The sequence below is a fragment of the Ranitomeya variabilis genome, chromosome 2 (genome assembly GCF_051348905.1).
Source record: "Ranitomeya variabilis isolate aRanVar5 chromosome 2, aRanVar5.hap1, whole genome shotgun sequence".
In the NCBI taxonomy this organism is placed as follows: domain Eukaryota; kingdom Metazoa; phylum Chordata; class Amphibia; order Anura; family Dendrobatidae; genus Ranitomeya; species Ranitomeya variabilis.
This window is the reverse complement of record NC_135233.1, coordinates 1,028,726,012-1,028,744,427: the sequence shown is the minus strand read 5'-3', so window position 1 is coordinate 1,028,744,427 and position 18,416 is coordinate 1,028,726,012. Positions and strand designations below refer to the sequence as shown.

Sequence of the window (18,416 nt, the reverse complement as noted above, 5' to 3'; positions counted from 1 at the left end):
CCTATGCGAACGCAAGCGCAAAACTTTAAAACGCATTTCCGAAAAAAAACGTTTAATTTAAAAATTTCAAAAACTGCACATGTGCCTGCTATGCTCCTAGCCACATCTGTACCAAAATACAAGATGGGATCGTGATGGGATCATATTTTAAAAAATGAAACTATTACAGGGTCAGTTCAAAAATCTTGATTTCAGGTCTGTTCAGCCTGTGGTGTAGAAGTATGGGGTCCATATTTACCAAATAATCCATGATTGCTACATATTCCTGTATTATTTTATTATGTTAGAGCTTAGAAGCAGGAGAGGACAGAGGAGAAAGCTTTGTTAGGGCCCAACCTGAGATTGAACAGGGGTAGACGGTGACTGCAGAGCAGATGACCGGCCGGCAGCTCGGGCCTCCACAGGCCGTATTCACACCAAATCTTATCACCCAGGCAACTCCTCAAATGGAGGGAGAAAAATATTCTTAACATCCAGTTCATGTATTGTACAATCCAGGACTACGAAGAGGAGGAGAGTTTGTTATATCGGTTACAGGAAGCAGAACCCATCACAGGGACTCCGCAATACCGGACTGTCATCCCATGTAGTGGAAATAAAGACAGTGACGTCCATGAAGTGGTAGAAGGCGGCACAAGATCGGCCATGGATGACAGAACTGGTTATGTGACCTGTGAATATGATCGGCGCTGGTGGCGGCTACTGGACTCTCCAAAGATTGTGAAAATGAAGACGTAGAAGTGACTTTTCTGCACCTTCTGGTCCAGCGCCGTCCTTTGTGTATCCAAGAAAATCAGACATTGTAAAAGTGAACAAAAATCAGATATAACTCAGGTGGAGCCGAGCACCGTGACAGGCCGGACATACTCTGACACAGAAGGAAATGGCCATTGCTAGTGAGCGCTTATGGACAAGATGACATTTCACCCACTAGAAGGGACACATTGATGATAACAGGCCAGTGTAAAAACCTACTATTAATTGTTTGATTAGTTCATATTTTATAGAACGAGGATTTAACTGCTGGACTATTCTTCTTAAACACTTCAGAAATGACATGTTTAGTGATATAGTAGAAAAAAAATTGTTCCATGTATAAATAGGTGGTAGAAATATTGGTTCTTTTAATCTTGTTTTTAACATATAATTAGGATCAGACTGTATTTAGAAAATCACACTTGAGGATGTGATCACGTTTTTTCTTTTGGCTTGTTCAATGAATTCAGGTTGAAAATGCTGAGCAAGTTGTGTTATGATGATTAAGATGTATTTATTCTGGCACTTTGGTATTTTTTTTTTGTGTTTCTTTATTGTTACATATAAATGCTGAATGCAATAAGTTGTAATTTGAAAAGAAAAAGGGAAGAAACTCACACAAACATAAAATCAGATGATTCAAGGCTTAAAAAAAAATACAAATTTGATAGGTCCCAAGTTGAATCCCTGTACAAATATAAACAAGGACACAAGTAACACACATGCATGTTTTCACAATTTTAAAACATAAGTTTTTTTCAGAATTGCGCATCAAAATGTTTAATTTGATTTCACTAAAACAAAATATAAAGAAACATAGTCTTGTGACATACCAAATGAAAGCCGGTACCGTTCTGAGAAAAATGATGCCTCTCCCACCTCTATATCTTAATTCTAGCCCGAGATATGATAAAAAATGTAAAGCCATACCAGGCCAAAATCAGCGCTTTTTCAAAACTTTAAAAATCTGTAAAAAATTAACTGATGAAGAAAAAAAATCTAAACTTTTAATTTGTAATTATCTAAAGTTTTACTTCATAAAAACAAAAAATAAAAAAAAATCTAAAGACGTCAGGTAAAAAAAATATTCATATTTGGATCACTTGATATGGAATGACCCTGTATAATTGTCATTCTATTTCCTATTCCAGGAGATTCCACAGTTGTGTACACCGATGGTTGTTGCTCCCGTAATGGAAGATTAAAAGCACGAGCTGGGATTGGCGTTTATTGGGGTCCAAACCATCCATTGTAAGTAAAGTTAGAATTTCTCATGTGCTTGTGGGTCTGACTCCTGGGATCCTCAGATTTTGTGAACCAGTCTCTGCAAAGCCTAGCCTTGGATCAGAACCACAGAACACCTTACGGTCCTATACACTCATACAAATATATATACACACGTATCTACTGTATATAATGAATGGCCCCGGTGCTCTGTGAGGAAGAAAGAGGGAATACCACTCAGAATAAAGAAACCAACCAAAACCACCTAAAACATTGGATAGCCAAGAAATTCCAGACAGGAAATAATCTATAAAAAATATATCTTTATTAGACCATAGTGGCAAAAGTAGTACAGAAAAGACAATGTGCACATGTCAGGTCAAAAAACACAAGAATAAATCTATATATATATATATATATATATATATATATATATATATATATATATATATATATATATATATATATATATAAAAATATTAAAAATGGCAGACCCTAATAAAAGAAAAATACCAACTATGAATGATTAAAAAATGATGAATAAATACATAAAAAAACATCCAAAATTTCTCTGATTTAAAAAGCAAATAATAATATAACCTAAAGAATGTGTCCAAATGCATAGTGTTTTACACCGCTTAGCTGGTGATTGGTCAGTCTGGCCCTCGGCGTGTGACGTCATCTACACAGCCAGCTCACCGGTCATGTTGCAGCCACGTGGATGTTGTATACAGCAGCATGCCACAAATCAGTAAGTCCTTTATATGACTATGGTTTAGGTCTTCTGTATTGCCATGGTTACCTCCATGTGGCCACATGGGTACCCATAGGGAAGTGGCTAATTAGAGTTTTTTTCTACTTCCTGTTTTATTACTTATATACAAGCCCCTTGTTGCCACTCTCTGCAGGACAGCATAGAGGGTGGCAGGATATTTCATGTCCCTCTTCATTAGCACGTAGGCACTTTATCTCTACGCACAAGCATGTCCCCTGAGGAATCGGCTTAGAGGAAACGCGTCGGGACGAACAACATAGGGAGAGTGCAGGGCATGTTTATACAGGGGTAGCTGTGGACTGCCCTTGTAAGGGCAGGAGTTTTGGGGATAGCTGATTGATAGCCCCATAGGGACTGACATAGGGTCTGTCGTCCCTCTTTTCCGGATTATCCCCTGACCAGCGGACATCCGATACTCCTTGTGCCCATACATTGGAACTGGTGAGACTGTTCCTTTTTTTTATGTATATAGCCACCAGTGGTATTGATTATAATATATGCTTCCACTGCTGGTTAATTGTTGTTTCTACATGTAACTAGGTATACTGTGCTGTATGTTTTTTTCATTTCAGCTCTTACACTGGTTATGACCTAGTCTTATTGATTTCACCTACAACCAGGTGGCATCATACGATCCTGTTAGGGGTTAATTGGTCTCTATGGTCATCATACCAATAGTCTGAGACCCCCCCCTTTTTTATTTACTTGGGTGTATTGTTTTAGTGGCTTTAGTTACAATAAAAGTTACGTTTTATATTTCCACATTTTTTGCTTTGTCAGATATTTATACAGTGGTTTTGTCTATGCGATATACAGTCGATACATAGAATTTTGCTTTTTTCTAGTTTATTGTTTAGGATATGGCTGGCTTCTTGTCTGTGGGCCTCAACACTGACAGTTGGTTGACAGAGGCTAAGGAGGTGTTCTCAGAGCAGACATTTGTACAAAAAAAGTATCTTCCTACCTACAATGTAGCCTTCAAAGAATTACAGCAAATTTATCGGGACCAAATCACCTCTTGGTGGGAGGTCCAAAGCTTGGAAAGCTACTTGAGGGCCAGGATTGTCCCACGAGGTTTGCGTATTAACCTGTCAGCAGGTAATCGACACAAAAGTCCTACATTTACACACAAGTGGGAGAGAGAGGCAACAGAGAGTTCTCTCCGGTTTATGCAGTTGTTACTTGAGGAAGAAAAGTTGTCTCTTTCTGCGCTAAATGACAAACTTAGGGAGCAGATAGAGATAACTAAAAAGTTCTCAACAGAAACTGACTTCGCAACAAAAGAGACCAAATTGCAGACTCATATCGAACGTTTCCAATATCATCTTAAGGAGAGGAAACACCGCCAATATATGCGAGACACACAAGATTTTAAGGACAACAAAGCCTATCTTGTATTGACCCCTAGAACTACCCCTCCTGACCGCGATACTGAATTATCTTCAACAGACACTGATTTCTCAGAGCCCGATAATAGGATTAAACCCAATAAGGGCAGAAATCGGGGGAGAGGGAGGGGCCGAGGGTCGAAAGGTCACTCTGACAGATCAGACAGCAATCCTGGTGGGGGTTTTTTAGATCAGGTTTACACCCTAAGAAACAGACCACTTCAAGTGAGAAAATAACCCTAAAGGCATATTCCTCAACTGTTTCCATCGCTGATTCTGGTTTGGCCACTGACAAAAACATTCAGATAATCAATCTCTCGGCTAGAGACATTGATGCTGATGAAGTATCAGTGTTGAAGAGAGGCCTTTCTTTCGTTCCAAACAGTGATTTCGATCTCTTCAGAACTGTAAAGGATCTTAATCTTTTCTTACGTAAAGTGAGATGGAAAAAATATTTTCATAAACAGGAATCTCGCACCTGCTCTGAACTTGGTATTCCAATGGATATGCTAACGGACGTAAGATTGTTACATAGTATTGGTGAGAGTGATCCTAATTTATCAGGCATCGGCCCCTTTACAGAATTAAAAGAGAAAAGTCATAAGATGCCTCCTCCAACAGGTGACCTCTCAGCCATTGATATTTTCTCTAACCTCGTTACATCGGACTTGGTAAATTTGTCACATTCTCAAGTGTCATGTAAGTTTAACTGTACAAAAAATGAGATAGAAGCTATTAAGCGTCTTGAATGTGATGACTCCATCGTCATCAAGCCCTCAGACAAGGGCGGCAATGTGGTCATCCTTGACAGGACCCATTATCAGCAAATATGTGAACTTATTCTCTCTGATGCTCAGTCCTACGAGATTCTTACACGTGATCCCAGTACGGAATATCGTGAGGAACTCCGTCTTATTTTACAAGAGGGATTGGAGAATGGAGTTATAAGCAAAACTGAATTTGACTTTATGTTTCCTTGCCACCCGGTCACGGCCACTTTTTACTGCCTCCCCAAGGTACACAAGGGCCTTAACCCATTAAAAGGCAGGCCCATTGTGTCTGGGGTAGGCAGTTTATGCCAAAATGCAGGAATTTACTTAGACCGGGTATTGAGTCCATTTGTGGCTGCTCTACAATCCTTTGTTAAGGACACACCTGACCTACTCCGACGGCTGGAAGGCCTTACTGTTGAACCAAATGCATATTTGGCCAGTATAGATGTGGAGGCCCTTTACTCCTCCATCCCCCATGACAAGGGTTTGGAGGCGGTGAATTTCTTTTTACAAATGAGAGGATGTCAGTTTCAGGACCATAATCATTTCATCTTAAAACTTCTTAGGTTCTGTTTGACACATAATGTCTTCACATTTGACCGTAGGATCTTCCACCAGCTGAGGGGGACGGCCATGGGCAGCCCCTGTGCCCCGGCCTATGCCAACCTCTTCCTCGGCTGGTGGGAGGAGACGGTGGTTTGGAGTGATGAAATGGGGAGTGACTCGTCTATGTGTCGTGTCCCGGACATTTGGACACGATACATAGATGATGTCTTTTTGATCTGGACGGGCTCTATTTCTGATTTCAAGAGCTTTGTAGATGGACTCAACCATAATGACATTGGCCTGTTTTTTACATCTGTGATCGAACTCTCCTCATTACCCTTTCTTGACATTTTAATCACGAAAGGGGCTGATGGTAGTCTGGGTACATCTAACTACAAAAAACCCACAGCCACAAATGCCCTACTTCACTGGAACAGCCATCATCCAGATCATCTAAAAAGAGGGATCCCTAAGGGACAGTACCTCAGGATCCGTAGGAACTGTTCGGATGCTGCAACTTTTGAGGTCCATGCAAAAGAATTAAGAAACAGTTTTCAAGAAAGAGGATATCCCTCCACAGTCTTAAAGAAAGCCTATCATGAAGCGAGGGGTAGAGATAGAACAGCACTCCTGAATCCCACCACTAAGACACAGGATAATGAATTTATACGTTTTATCACCACCTTTGATAATGGGGCTACATATGTAAGAGAAATCATAAAAAAACACTGGTCCATTTTACAAATGGACTCGGACATTTCAAATTATCTTAGTGATACCCCTGCCATTACTTACAGAAAGGCTCGTTCACTTAACGACAGACTGGTGCATAGCCATTTTGTAAGCCCTGCCAATGAGACTTGGCTCAGAAGTGATGTAACAGGCTGTTACAGATGTGGTCATTGCACGGCCTGTCAGTATATTGGTACGGGCAAACAATTTGTCAGTAATGTTACCGGCAAGAGCTATAAAATCAACCAATTTATGAACTGTAGTACCAAGGGGGTTGTCTATAAGATATCTTGTACCTGTGGTATTGAATATGTCGGTAAGACCATCAGAGAGTTTAAAAGAAGAGTTCTTGAACATATTGGTGATGTGGAGCATAGTAGAGATACTTCTGTCTCTCGACATGTAAATACCATGCATAATGGCCATACCAAACATCTTAATTTTATGGCCATCGAAAAGGTTAATAAACCAATACGGGGAGGCAATTGGGATCAAATGTTGTTACAACGTGAAGCAAAGTGGACGTTTTATTTGAACACAGTGAGCCCATATGGCCTCAATGACAAAATTAACTATAGTTGCTTTATTTGAATGTCCTCCTTAGCCTATGCCTGTAGTCCTTCTCTTGGTGTGACACAGATAGTGTTACTACATCACGCCTAAATCCTAATATTTCTCACCCAATTACGTTATGGGATTCTCATGAGTAACAACTCATATTCTTACATTATATACGTATTTCGTTTGGGTACCGTTGTTATGTGGCTTTATCTATGGGTTACTATATAGCCATGGCAATTATTTTTTACATTGAACCTTGAACTGCATGTGTTCCTGCTGTTTGTGTGTGTTTTTTAATATTGCGTGCAGGCTCCTTATGTGGTTCCTGTTATATATGACTCTTATTTACCTTTCTAGTGAGCACACTTAGTAGTCAGTATTATTGGTGCCAATAGCATTTATCTTATTTTACCCAGCATGACACTCTGGGTAAATTACCTAGCACATTTTGCCACATATCTATACTTACATCCGGAGCTATCGCTCTTAACAGGTAGTATTTATAGTGATTTTTTTAGGTGGCGTTTTTACTATTTGATAATAATGCTGGCACACGCACGCAATACAGCCTTGTGTTCTAGCGTCGCTAGGTAACATTCACTTCCTGTGTCTGTTACAGGAAGTTTTAGGGACGCTGTATGTTCACAGTGCAGCGTCTCTATTACTAACAGGTATGAGATGTGGGCACTCGCACGTAAGGCAGGAAGTGTTTCACACTTCTTAGCCGGTTATCAGTCCGGCCCTCGGCGTGTGATGTCATCTACACCGCCAGTGTACCGGTCATGTTGCAGCCACGTGGACGTTGTATACAGCGGCTTTGTGTTCTGGCGTTGCTGGGTAACACTCACTTCCGGTGTTTGTTACAGGAAGTCTTAGGTACGCTATGTGTACACAGCGCAGCGTCTCCATTACTAGCAGGTATGAGATGCGGGCACTCGCACGCAAGGCAGTAAGTGTTTTACACCGCTTAGCTGGTGATTGGTCAGTCTGGCCCTCGGCGTGTGACGTCATCTACACAGCCAGCTCACCGGTCATGTTGCAGCCACGTGGATGTTGTATACAGCAGCATGCCACAAATCAGTAAGTCCTTTATATGACTATGGTTTAGGTCTTCTGTATTGCCATGGTTACCTCCATGTGGCCACATGGGTACCCATAGGGAAGTGGCTAATTAGAGTTTTTTTCTACTTCCTGTTTTATTACTTATATACAAGCCCTTTGTTGCCACTCTCTGCAGGACAGCATAGAGGGTGGCAGGATATTTCATGTCCCTCTTCATTAGCACGTAGGCACTTTATCTCTACGCACAAGCATGTCCCCTGAGGAATCGGCTTAGAGGAAACGCGTCGGGACGAACAACATAGGGAGAGTGCAGGGCATGTTTATACAGGGGTAGCTGTGGACTGCCCTTGTAAGGGCAGGAGTTTTGGGGATAGCTGATTGATAGCCCCATAGGGACTGACATAGGGTCTGTCGTCCCTCTTTTCCGGATTATCCCCTGACCAGCGGACATCCGATACTCCTTGTGCCCATACATTGGAACTGGTGAGACTGTTCCTTTTTTTTATGTATATAGCCACCAGTGGTATTGATTATAATATATGCTTCCACTGCTGGTTAATTGTTGTTTCTACATGTAACTAGGTATACTGTGCTGTATGTTTTTTTCATTTCAGCTCTTACACTGGTTATGACCTAGTCTTATTGATTTCACCTACAACCAGGTGGCATCATACGATCCTGTTAGGGGTTAATTGGTCTCTATGGTCATCATACCAATAGTCTGAGACCCCCCCCTTTTTTATTTACTTGGGTGTATTGTTTTAGTGGCTTTAGTTACAATAAAAGTTACGTTTTATATTTCCACATTTTTTGCTTTGTCAGATATTTATACAGTGGTTTTGTCTATGCGATATACAGTCGATACATAGAATTTTGCTTTTTTCTACCAAATGCATAGAGGGGGAACGCCCCCAAGTGCAAACAATTAGTGTGCAAAAAATATAATAAAAAACAAGATTTATTGCTGTGCTTAAAGTGCATAGTGCAATAATTAATGTGACCAAGTTGGCAAGAGAAGACACATAACGGATGAGATCAAATTAAGTGCAATATATTCCAGGTAATCTAAAGACATACAATGCCACACATAAAGTGCCCAGTGCAAAAAAATCAAGAGGAATGAGAAATAAGGGTAAAATAACTTTTTAGGATGCCAAGTCCCGATATTGCGCACACCCCGACGTGCGTTTCGGAAAGATTCCTTCGTCAGGGGGTGACTAGTTGTCAGATTGCCTCTGCTACAAACAGGCGATGATTCGATCACCTGTGTGTAGCAGAAATGCTCACTTGCTTTGAACGCCGACCACTGTGCAGCGCTCATAGTAATCCAGCGGTGACAACCATAGAGATCTGCTGGAGACCTGCCAACCCATCGGTGACCCACGATCATGTGACAGGGTCACCGATGGGCGGGATTTCCGGCGCGTTCCTAGAAGCGTGACTTAAATGCCGTTGTCAGAGATTGACAGCGGCAATTAACAAGCTAACAGCCGTGGGTGGATCGCGATTCCACCCACAGCTGTTAGAGGCACATGTCAGCTGTTCAAAACAGCGGACATATGCTGGAAAATATGTGGGCTCATCACCGGAGCCCACCTAAAAAGGGGGGACACGTACGGCGCATGTCGTGAAGGGGTTAAAAATAGTTTCCTAATATTTTGAATATTTTTTTCATAACTTAAAGGGAACCTGTCACCCCCAAAATCGAAGGTGAGCTAAGTCCACCGGCATCAGGGGCTTATCTACAGCATTCTGTAATGCTGTAGATAAGCCCCCGATGTATCCTGAAAGATGAGAAAGAGAGGTTAGCTTATACTCGCCCAAGGGCGGTCCGGTCCGATGGGCGTCGCGGTCTGGTCCGGGGCCTCCCATCTTCTTACGATGACGTCCTCTTCTTGTCTTCACGCTGCGGCTCCGGCGCAGGTGTACTTTGTCTGCCCTGTTGAGGGCAGAGCAAAGTACTGCAGGGCCTCTCTGACCTTTACCGGCACCTGCGCACTGCAGTACTTTGCAATCAATAAAATACTGTCAATTTTCAAAAGACTCCTAGATTAACCTATAATTCACTTTAAGAAAAAAAAAATGAAAATGCAATGTTCAAAAATATGACTAATATTGATACAAAATTACAACTATTTTGTACAACAATGTATAGCAAATGCCACAAAAAACACCCCATTATACCCAAAAAGAAGGCAGTGGGGTCACATAAAGGGCACAATGATGGGAAAAGAAGCCCAATACAAATGCATGTAGCCTCATAGTTTTTTTAAATTATTTTTCTTATGAGTATAGATGAGCAAGCAAAAAATACATAATTAAAAAAATCCTATACAATGATGAACCATAATGAAAATAAGTGACAACATTTAAACAATATATGGTATGCTCGTTCTGCAAAAAAACAAGTCCTCATACTTTTTTGTCAGTGGAAAAATATGGCTTTTGGTTATCGCTTTTGTAAGAACTTGAGGAAATAAGTGCAAAAAAATCCTCAAAAACCTGTTCCTCTAAATGGGTAATGGCGTATAGGTGGGTGCCACACTTTGGTTTCAGCACAGTCCTGTACTTCAACAAAATAGCTGCCCATCAGGTACTTCCCCAGCAGAAACCGTAGATCATGTGGTGTTTTTTTCCCTATAAGAGTCACTTATACAAGTCCATTTGTGTGTAACATCCTAATCATATTCTGATTTTTCTGTCAACAGGAATGTGGCAGAAAGACTTGAAGGAAGGCAGACTAATCAGCGAGCTGAAATACAGGTACTTAAAGCCATGCATTAAATCCTACAGTGAATTTCTGCATCTTAAATCACATTTTCGGGTCTGTAAATCTTTATGCTGCTCGGGTTAAAGCTAGTTAGAGAGCACCTTTCACCATATTTTACATACTAAACTGGCCACATCATGGTGAAATGGCTAAAGATCTGAATTAAAACGTACAGAGCTTCATCTGTGGTATGATTAGTCAACGTCATGCAGAGGTAAAAACAAAACGCCTCCAGAGAATGTCAAAACCGGCTTTCTTTGTGTGATTATGGTAAGACTCCTGTCTAACCAGGTCACACTAGGATTTAGCTGCCAGCCATTACTGTGCTGGGGGAGGAGAGCAGAGCTGTGTATTATTACAATTGCTGCTGTACATCTATGCCAGTCATCAGGGAATACTGTCCTGGTACCTGGGACAGTTGCAGAGCACTCTGTGATGACCGCTGTTCACACACAACAGCTCTCCTCTCACAGCACTGTCACATTGTGAGATGAGAGCTGTAGAGTGTGATCAGCACTTGATTTATAAACTGATACACTGATTTATAAAAGCAGATCTTAGGGTCAACATTCTGATGGAATACAAATGAAAATTAGATAATTTTTCATATACTTGTCTGAATATGGCCTAAAGCTGTATTTAACTGCAGATTACCACTATGACTGCAGGTAAACGTTTTGTTTTTTTGCTTTGCTGCCAGATTTCCTTTAATCAGAGTGGCTGCAGTGGTATATGGCATGATTGGTAGCAGTGTGAGCATCGATGTTATAGATGTATCCGTAGAGCAGATGGAAAAGCCTATAATCCTATACAGGTTGTACCTGGTAGTATACATTGTTCTTTACTACTGATGGGGAAATTTTATACGGCAATCGTTGCATTGTGGATAGAAGTATAATACCGCCCTTCTCTCTTTATTTTCAGGCTGCTTGTAAAGCATTAGAGCAAGCCAAAAGTCAGAATATCACCAACCTCGTCCTATACACGGACAGTATGCACACAATAAATGGTAATACTGGTGCGCTCTACAGACTTGGTGTTCTCCTCCCTCTGCCCCAATGTATAAAGTATGAGTGCCTTCTTCATATCTGTGCTTTTATTAGGCATCACTAAGTGGATCCATTCCTGGAAGCTGAAAGATTGGAAGATGAGCACGGGGAAAGAGGTGATAAATAGGAAAGACTTTGAAAAGCTAGACGGGCTCACGCAGGGGTTGGATGTGAAATGGGTGAGTATGACTGATAAAACACTGTACACACAGTAGCCTGTTGACTTTCCATCTTGAGCCTCAGATGTTCCCAGTTGTAATTTCTGTGTCTCTTTATAATGTCACTTCAGATGCACGTTCCCGGCCACGCTGGATTTGGAGGAAATGAAGAAGCTGATAAACTCGCCAGAGAAGGAGCGCTGAAGCCCGCGCTAGATACCGGTGACTTGTAAAGATAGGGACACAATGGATGGACATTTAGCACCGAGGCCTCATCTAGTCATCTACAATGTGTGTGGATGTGAGGCCACACCATTGCTGGTGATGGAAAAAATGCACAGGTTTTATTTTGCACTTTTTTTTTTCTTCTTTTTAATAAAGTTTTTCCTGGTAACGCCAGGAACAAAATGGCTTCTAAGACTCTTTTTCATGGATACTGGATAATCAGGTCTTCTGTTTTCTGATTTAGTAATTTTACTACAAAGCTCAATTTATTTAATTTCTTTTCCCCCTGAAACTTTTCCAGTAGAGGTTGACATTAAGACTGGGATAAAACTGAAATCTGTTCTTTCTTCTTGTCATGGCTTTCTTACCGATTGGCTCTAAAGGCGGCCATATGTATTGTATAGCTTTTGATCGAACACTCTTTTGGCCACCCTCTCTCTTCCCACCCCACCATACATGTCTGCTCAGTTCGGAGCCTGTATGTGGTATGTATGGAGAGTGGGGTAAGTGGCAGTCAGACAACACTGCCAATGGCTCATTTCCTGGGAAACAGAAGGATCCGACATTTATGTTCAAAATGTCCAATCCTTCTCAGGAAACGGAATAAACATTTAGGTCCGTGCAGCTAAAAACCTGACTCAGTCATTCAACTTTAGTCTAATATAATGTTTTTCCTTCGCCACATTGGGGGACACAGGACCGTGGGTGAATGCTGCTGCCACTAGGAGGCTGACACTAAGTGAATACAAAAAAGGTTAGCTCCTCCTCTGCAGTATACACCACCCACTGGCTCTAGAGAAAACCAGTTCAAGCTTAGTGTGCGTAGGATTTATTCTTTTTTCATTTTTAATCTTTTTTTCTACAAGGAAGGGGCGATAAACCCTTTCAAGGGGGCAATGGACCCTTTCAAGGGGCTGATCTCCCCCAATCAATAACAGGCGAGCACGGGAAGTGTCGCCTTCCCGTATCCTCTCCTGCAACGCAAGTCAGGCCTGAGCTGTCCTAAGGGCGGCGGTTCCCTTCAGGGCACCGGTCTCCCAGCAACAGACGGGAACATGGAGTGTCTCCTCCATGTACCTCCTTCTGAGCCAGGCTACAGCCGGACACAGCCCTTTTCCATCCTACGGATGTGAATCCTTAGGCTGCAGAGAAGCTCCTATGGTGTCCGTGCTGCTCCCACTCCACCACCACTGATACAACAGCGGCTCTGCATGGAGCTGGACGGTCCCTCTCCACCTCCCCCATAGAAAGGGACGGTGGATAAGCGGGTTCCTGCATCATCCACATCATACCTGCAAGCAAGGCCTTTCCTCCACCCAGGCTCTGCAGTAAGTTGGGGATCCGGGGGGGTGATTTCGTTAGCGTGTCGCGGGCCCGGTTGTGTTCCTCGGCCAGGCGCAGCTAATTTAGTCCCTGGCCTCGGCCTCTGCTAGGCCGCAAACTGATAGCTCCGCCCACAAGCGTGCGGCGGCGGTACCGCCCACCATCCAGGCACTTCTCGTTCTCCAAGAGAAGCGCCTTTCCACTCTCGGCAGCCATCTTAGACGGAGTTAGCATCACAGGAGGACAGGACTGCGTGCCAACCAATAGGCGACTAGGCCTTCTTGGGGCACAGGACCAGGGTAAGGTTCTTCACACCTTCCCCAGGCCACTCCCTGTCTCTTACCACAAAGGGCTCTGCTACAATCTCCCTTGAAGTAAAGCATTCTCTGTGCTGCACTTGTTAGTCTTCCCTGCAGTATAGACTGTTGAGATAAATGTACAGCATGTCCCTACCTAAGGCTTCTAAAAAGGCCACCAAAGCACAGTGTTTTTTCACCTCATGTACCTCCTGTCAGGCTGCATTACCGAGCAGACACACTACTCCGCTCTGCAAAACATGTGATACAAAATGCACTCACAAGCTCCCCGCCGCTACCGATCCTGTGACTAGTCCCCCTGTGTGGGTCGCATCCTTATCACAGTCCATGGCTTCCTTAACCAAGGCTATTGAGTCCCTTCAGCATCCCTCCAGGAGTGGGGACACTAATCTGCCTTTCTCGGAGGATTGCCCTACATTTCGGGAACCGTCAGTCTACAGGGGAAGTCCTCGCTTAAAGCAAACACAGGCATCTAGAAAATGGATACATAGCACGTCTCCCAGGCCTTCTGGTGCCTCAGCATCAATTAACTCTGTTTCTCGCTCTCTCTCCAGGGATTGAAAGCAAACCAGCCTCTGAGTAAGGCCACTTTCACACTTCCGTCAGTACGGGGCCGTCGCAAACCGTAGGCCAGATGTACCGACGGACATTGTGCTAAATTTAGGCACATTTGCAGATCCGTTTTTTGCTCATAACGACTGATTGCGAAGGAGCCCAGAAGACGGAAGTGTGAAAGTAGCCTATGAGTCTGAATGGCCTCTTGACTTAGAATCTCCGGATTACCAGACAACAATAGTCTCATAGAGGCCGTCAACCAGACCTTGCAGGTTAGCGAACAACCACTTCTGCACACGCGGATAATGCGGTGACCTTTAAAAGGGCCAAACGTCCTCATAGGGTGTTTGCCAATCACCCTGAGTTGTAGAACATAGAGTGGGCCAGACAAACGCTTTGCACGACAAAAGTCCCTTGAGGCCAGATATCCTTTCCCATCTGACTTCCGCAAACAGTGGGCAGAATCCCCTCCAGTGGATCCTCCTGTGTCCCGATTGGCTTCCAAAACTCATCTGTCCTTGCCTGATGGATCCTCCATCAGGGATCCCACGGATCGCCTAACCGACAGCCTCGCCCGCTCTGTTTTTGAGGCATCAGGCACTGCACTTGTTCCCTCCTTTGCAGCAACATGGGTAGCTAAAGCCATGGTATCCTGGGCAGCTTCTCGTACAAGACTATACAAAATAGTAATCTTCCCCGGAGATATCGGAGCTGGCAAATCAGATTTCTTTGGCCAGCGACTACGTGGTAAACGCATCCATATACGAGGCTAATTGTGCTGCGCTCATGGCTTCAAACGCAGTAGCTATCAGAACAGCGTTATGGCTCGGAGTGGCGAGCGGACTTTGCATCCAAGAAGTCTTTAACTTCTTTGCCCTACCAGAGCGGCTGCTTAGTTGGAGAAAGACTAGACCAACTTATCTCAGATGCTACAGGCGGTAAAAGCAAGTTCCTTCCCCAGCAGAAAGTTAGGCGTCCTATTTGCAGACACAATTCCGGTCCTTTCGCAGCAATCTCGGCTCGTCCTCTACGGACAATTCGTCTCCCTCGGGGCGTCCCGCTCAAAGGCACAAGAGTCCACAGCCATTGGGCAAGACCAGCCACTCATGGAAGTCCCACTCCAGGCAGGCTAGTTCTAGAGGATCCAGGTCCCAGAGACTCTCGGTTAAATGACTTGCGACGTGCTCCGGACAAGACCAGCAGAGTAGGCGGCTGCCTGCTCTATTTCCGCCATGTCTGGCTCGCCGTCGTCCATGACGAATGGGTCAGGGATCTGGTGTCCTCCGGATACAAAATCGAGTTTGCTTCCTATCCCCCAACCCGGTTCTTTGCCTCTCGTCCCTCCAAAGAGGGAACCAGAGTTCGGTCCTTTTACCAAGCCATCGAGTCACTCTGCCAGGATGGCGTCTTTACCCCGGTTCCAGTAAGCCAGCGGTTTGAGGAGTTCTATTCGAATCTGTGGTCCCAAAAAAGGATGGTACAGTCAGGCCCATCCTCGATCTAAAACTCCTGAACAAATTTGTCAGAGTCCGACATTTCAGGATGGAGTCCATTCGTTCCGTTATCGCCTCGATGGAGCAAGGCGAGTTCCTAGTCTCCATCGACATTCGGGATGCGTATCTTCACATTCCAATCTTCACCAAAGGTTCCTGCGCTTCGCCGTTCGCAGAGCCTTGCCCTTCGGCCTTGCTACTGCCCCCAGAGTGTTCACAAAGGTCATGGCGTCATGTCCATTCTACACTCTCGGGGCTTGGTCGTCTTGCCCTATCTAGACGACCTCTTGATCAAGAGACCGTCCTGCGAGGAGTGCATCCGCGTTTCCTTGGATACTCTTTCTAGGTTAGGTTGGTAGATAAACCTCAGCAAATCCTTTGCAGTCCCAGCTCAGCGGATTTCCTTCCTGGACACTTCCCAAGGGTTGGTGCTTCTCCCACAGGACAAGGTCATTGCCCTTTAGCAGGGGGTCCGAGCTCTGTCATCCATCTCCTCGTTCTGTCCGTGTCTGCATGAGGGTCCTTGGGAAAATGGTGGCTGCAATGGAAGCGGTCCCATTCGCTCAGTTGCATCTACGTTCCCTACAACATGCGATTTTGGACGCATGGGACAGGAGCCCCTTCTCTCTCTCTCGCTCGCCTGTACCGACTTTCCCTGCTGGTCAAACAGGCACTCAGGTGGTGCATGTTTCGGTCCTCCCGCCTTCAAGGGAAATCCTTCCTCCCCGTACACTGGCATGTGGTCAATACCGATACCAGCCTTCTGGGTTGAGAAGCTGTCTTCCGTCATCACACGGCTCGGGGGCGGTGGTCGCTTCAGGAGTCACGTCTTCCGATCAATGCCCTGGAGATTTGTGCGATTCGGCTGTCCCTGCAGCGGTTCCATCGTCTCCAGGCAGGCAGTCCCATACGAATTCAATCAGACAATGCTACTGCCAGGGCTTACATACATCAATCATCAAGGAGGCACCCGCAGCAATGCGCGAGGTGAAACACATCCTTCGTTCTGCTGAAAGAAAGCACTTGGTCATCTCGGCTGTTCATATCCCAGGCATGGAAAACTGGGCTGCGGACTTCCTCAGCCGGCAAGGCCTGGCCTCGGGAGAGTGGTCGCTGCATCCAAAGATTTTCCAGCAGATCTGTCTTCGCTGGGGGACTCCAGATGTGGATCTGATGGCGTCACGGTTCAATGCCAAGGTGCCCGAGTTAGTAGTTCGGTCCTGGGAGCCATCGGGGTGGACGCGTTCGTCCTTCCATGGAACAGTTTTTGTCTTCTCTACCTGTTTCCCCCATTACCTTTGATTCCCAAGGTCATCAGGAAGATCAAAGCGGAAGGGGTTCCGGTAATCCTTGTTGCTCCAGACTGGCCACGCCGGGCATGGTGCGCAGATTTAGTACAAGTGGTTGCAGACACCCCCTGGCGACTACCAGGTCAACCAAACATGCTTTCCCAGGGTCCGATTTACAACCAGAAATCAGGGGTCCTGTGTTTGACTGCTTGGCCGTTGAATCCTGGGTTCTAACCCAAGCTGGTGTCTACCATGATTAATGCTCGGAAGCCAGTGTCGGCACGCATCTATCATCAGATCCCGAAAACCTCTTTTTTGAATGGTGTAGAGGCCTGCCTAGATTCAGGCCTGGCACTAGTCTACCTCAAGGGAAAGGTTTCAGCCTTGTCCATCTTGTTTCAGCATAAGATCGCTTCCAAACCACAGGTGAGAACTTTCTTTCAGGGAGTCTCCCATGTGGTACCTCCCTACAGAGGGCCCTTAGATGCCTGGGACCCTAACTTGGTTCTAGGTGTCCTGCAGGAATCTCCCTTCGAACCGATACAGGACGTCTCACTCTGTCTCACCTATCATGGAAGGTCGCCTTCCTAGTCGCGGTAACTTCAATCAGAAGAGTTTCAGAATTGTCGGCTCTGTCCTGCCGAGCTCCCTTTCTGACCTGACCTTTCATCAGGATAAGGTGGTTCTCAGACCGTCCCCGCCCTTCCTACCAAAGGTTGTCTCTTCTTTTCATCTTAACAAGGACATTGTTCTACCCTCTTTCTGCCCGGCCCTGGTGCACTGTGTGGAGAAAGCTCTTCACACTTTGGACCTTGTGAGAGCTCTCAGAAGGTATGTTTCGAGAATGGCCTCTGTTCGACAGACAGATGCGCTGTTCGTGCTCCCGGAGGGCCACCGGAAGACATTGGTCGCATCTAAGTCGACGATTGCCAGATGGATTAGTTCGGCTATTCAGGAAGCTTAACGTGTCAGAGGCAAACCTGCCCTAGCGGGGATCAAGGCACACTTCACTTGGTCGGTAGGTGCTTTGTGGGCCATTCGGCATCAAGCGTCGGCAGAACAGGTTTGTAAGGCAGTGACCTGGTCTAGCCTGCACACTTTCTCAAAGCATTACAATGTCCACACTCAGGCTTCAGCTGATGCCAGTCTGGGCAGATGAATTCTGCAGACAGCGGTGGCGCACCTTCTTAGACAGCGGGTACCTGGGGTTTACTCTGTTGTGTTATTATTTCCCCACCCAGGGACTGCTTTGGGACGTCCCACTGTCCTGTGTCCCCCAATGTGGTGAAGGAGAACCAGGGATTTTTGTGTACTCACTGTAAAATCTTTTTCTCCGAGCCACTCATTGGGGAAAACAGCACCCACCCTGTTGGCCTGATGGCTATTTTTGTTCTCAGGTTTGACATGTTGTACCTATTGT

At 44.8% G+C, this 18,416-nt stretch overlaps 1 protein-coding gene across 2 annotated transcripts in view; it reads left to right on the top strand.

Annotated features, from left to right (window-relative positions):
• Nucleotides 1–12,206, top strand: part of LOC143808569 (ribonuclease H1-like) — a 37,179-nt gene extending 24,973 nt beyond the window's left edge. For both annotated transcript variants that reach the window (XM_077291380.1, XM_077291381.1), the window contains exons 5-9: nucleotides 1,908–2,007; nucleotides 10,526–10,580; nucleotides 11,512–11,596; nucleotides 11,691–11,815; nucleotides 11,926–12,206. In XM_077291380.1, the coding sequence (XP_077147495.1) occupies nucleotides 1,908–2,007; nucleotides 10,526–10,580; nucleotides 11,512–11,596; nucleotides 11,691–11,815; nucleotides 11,926–12,027 (467 nt within the window). In that variant the 3' untranslated portion in view covers nucleotides 12,028–12,206. The remainder of the gene's footprint in view (nucleotides 1–1,907; nucleotides 2,008–10,525; nucleotides 10,581–11,511; nucleotides 11,597–11,690; nucleotides 11,816–11,925) is intronic.
• The last annotated feature ends 6,210 nt before the right edge of the window (nucleotides 12,207–18,416 follow it).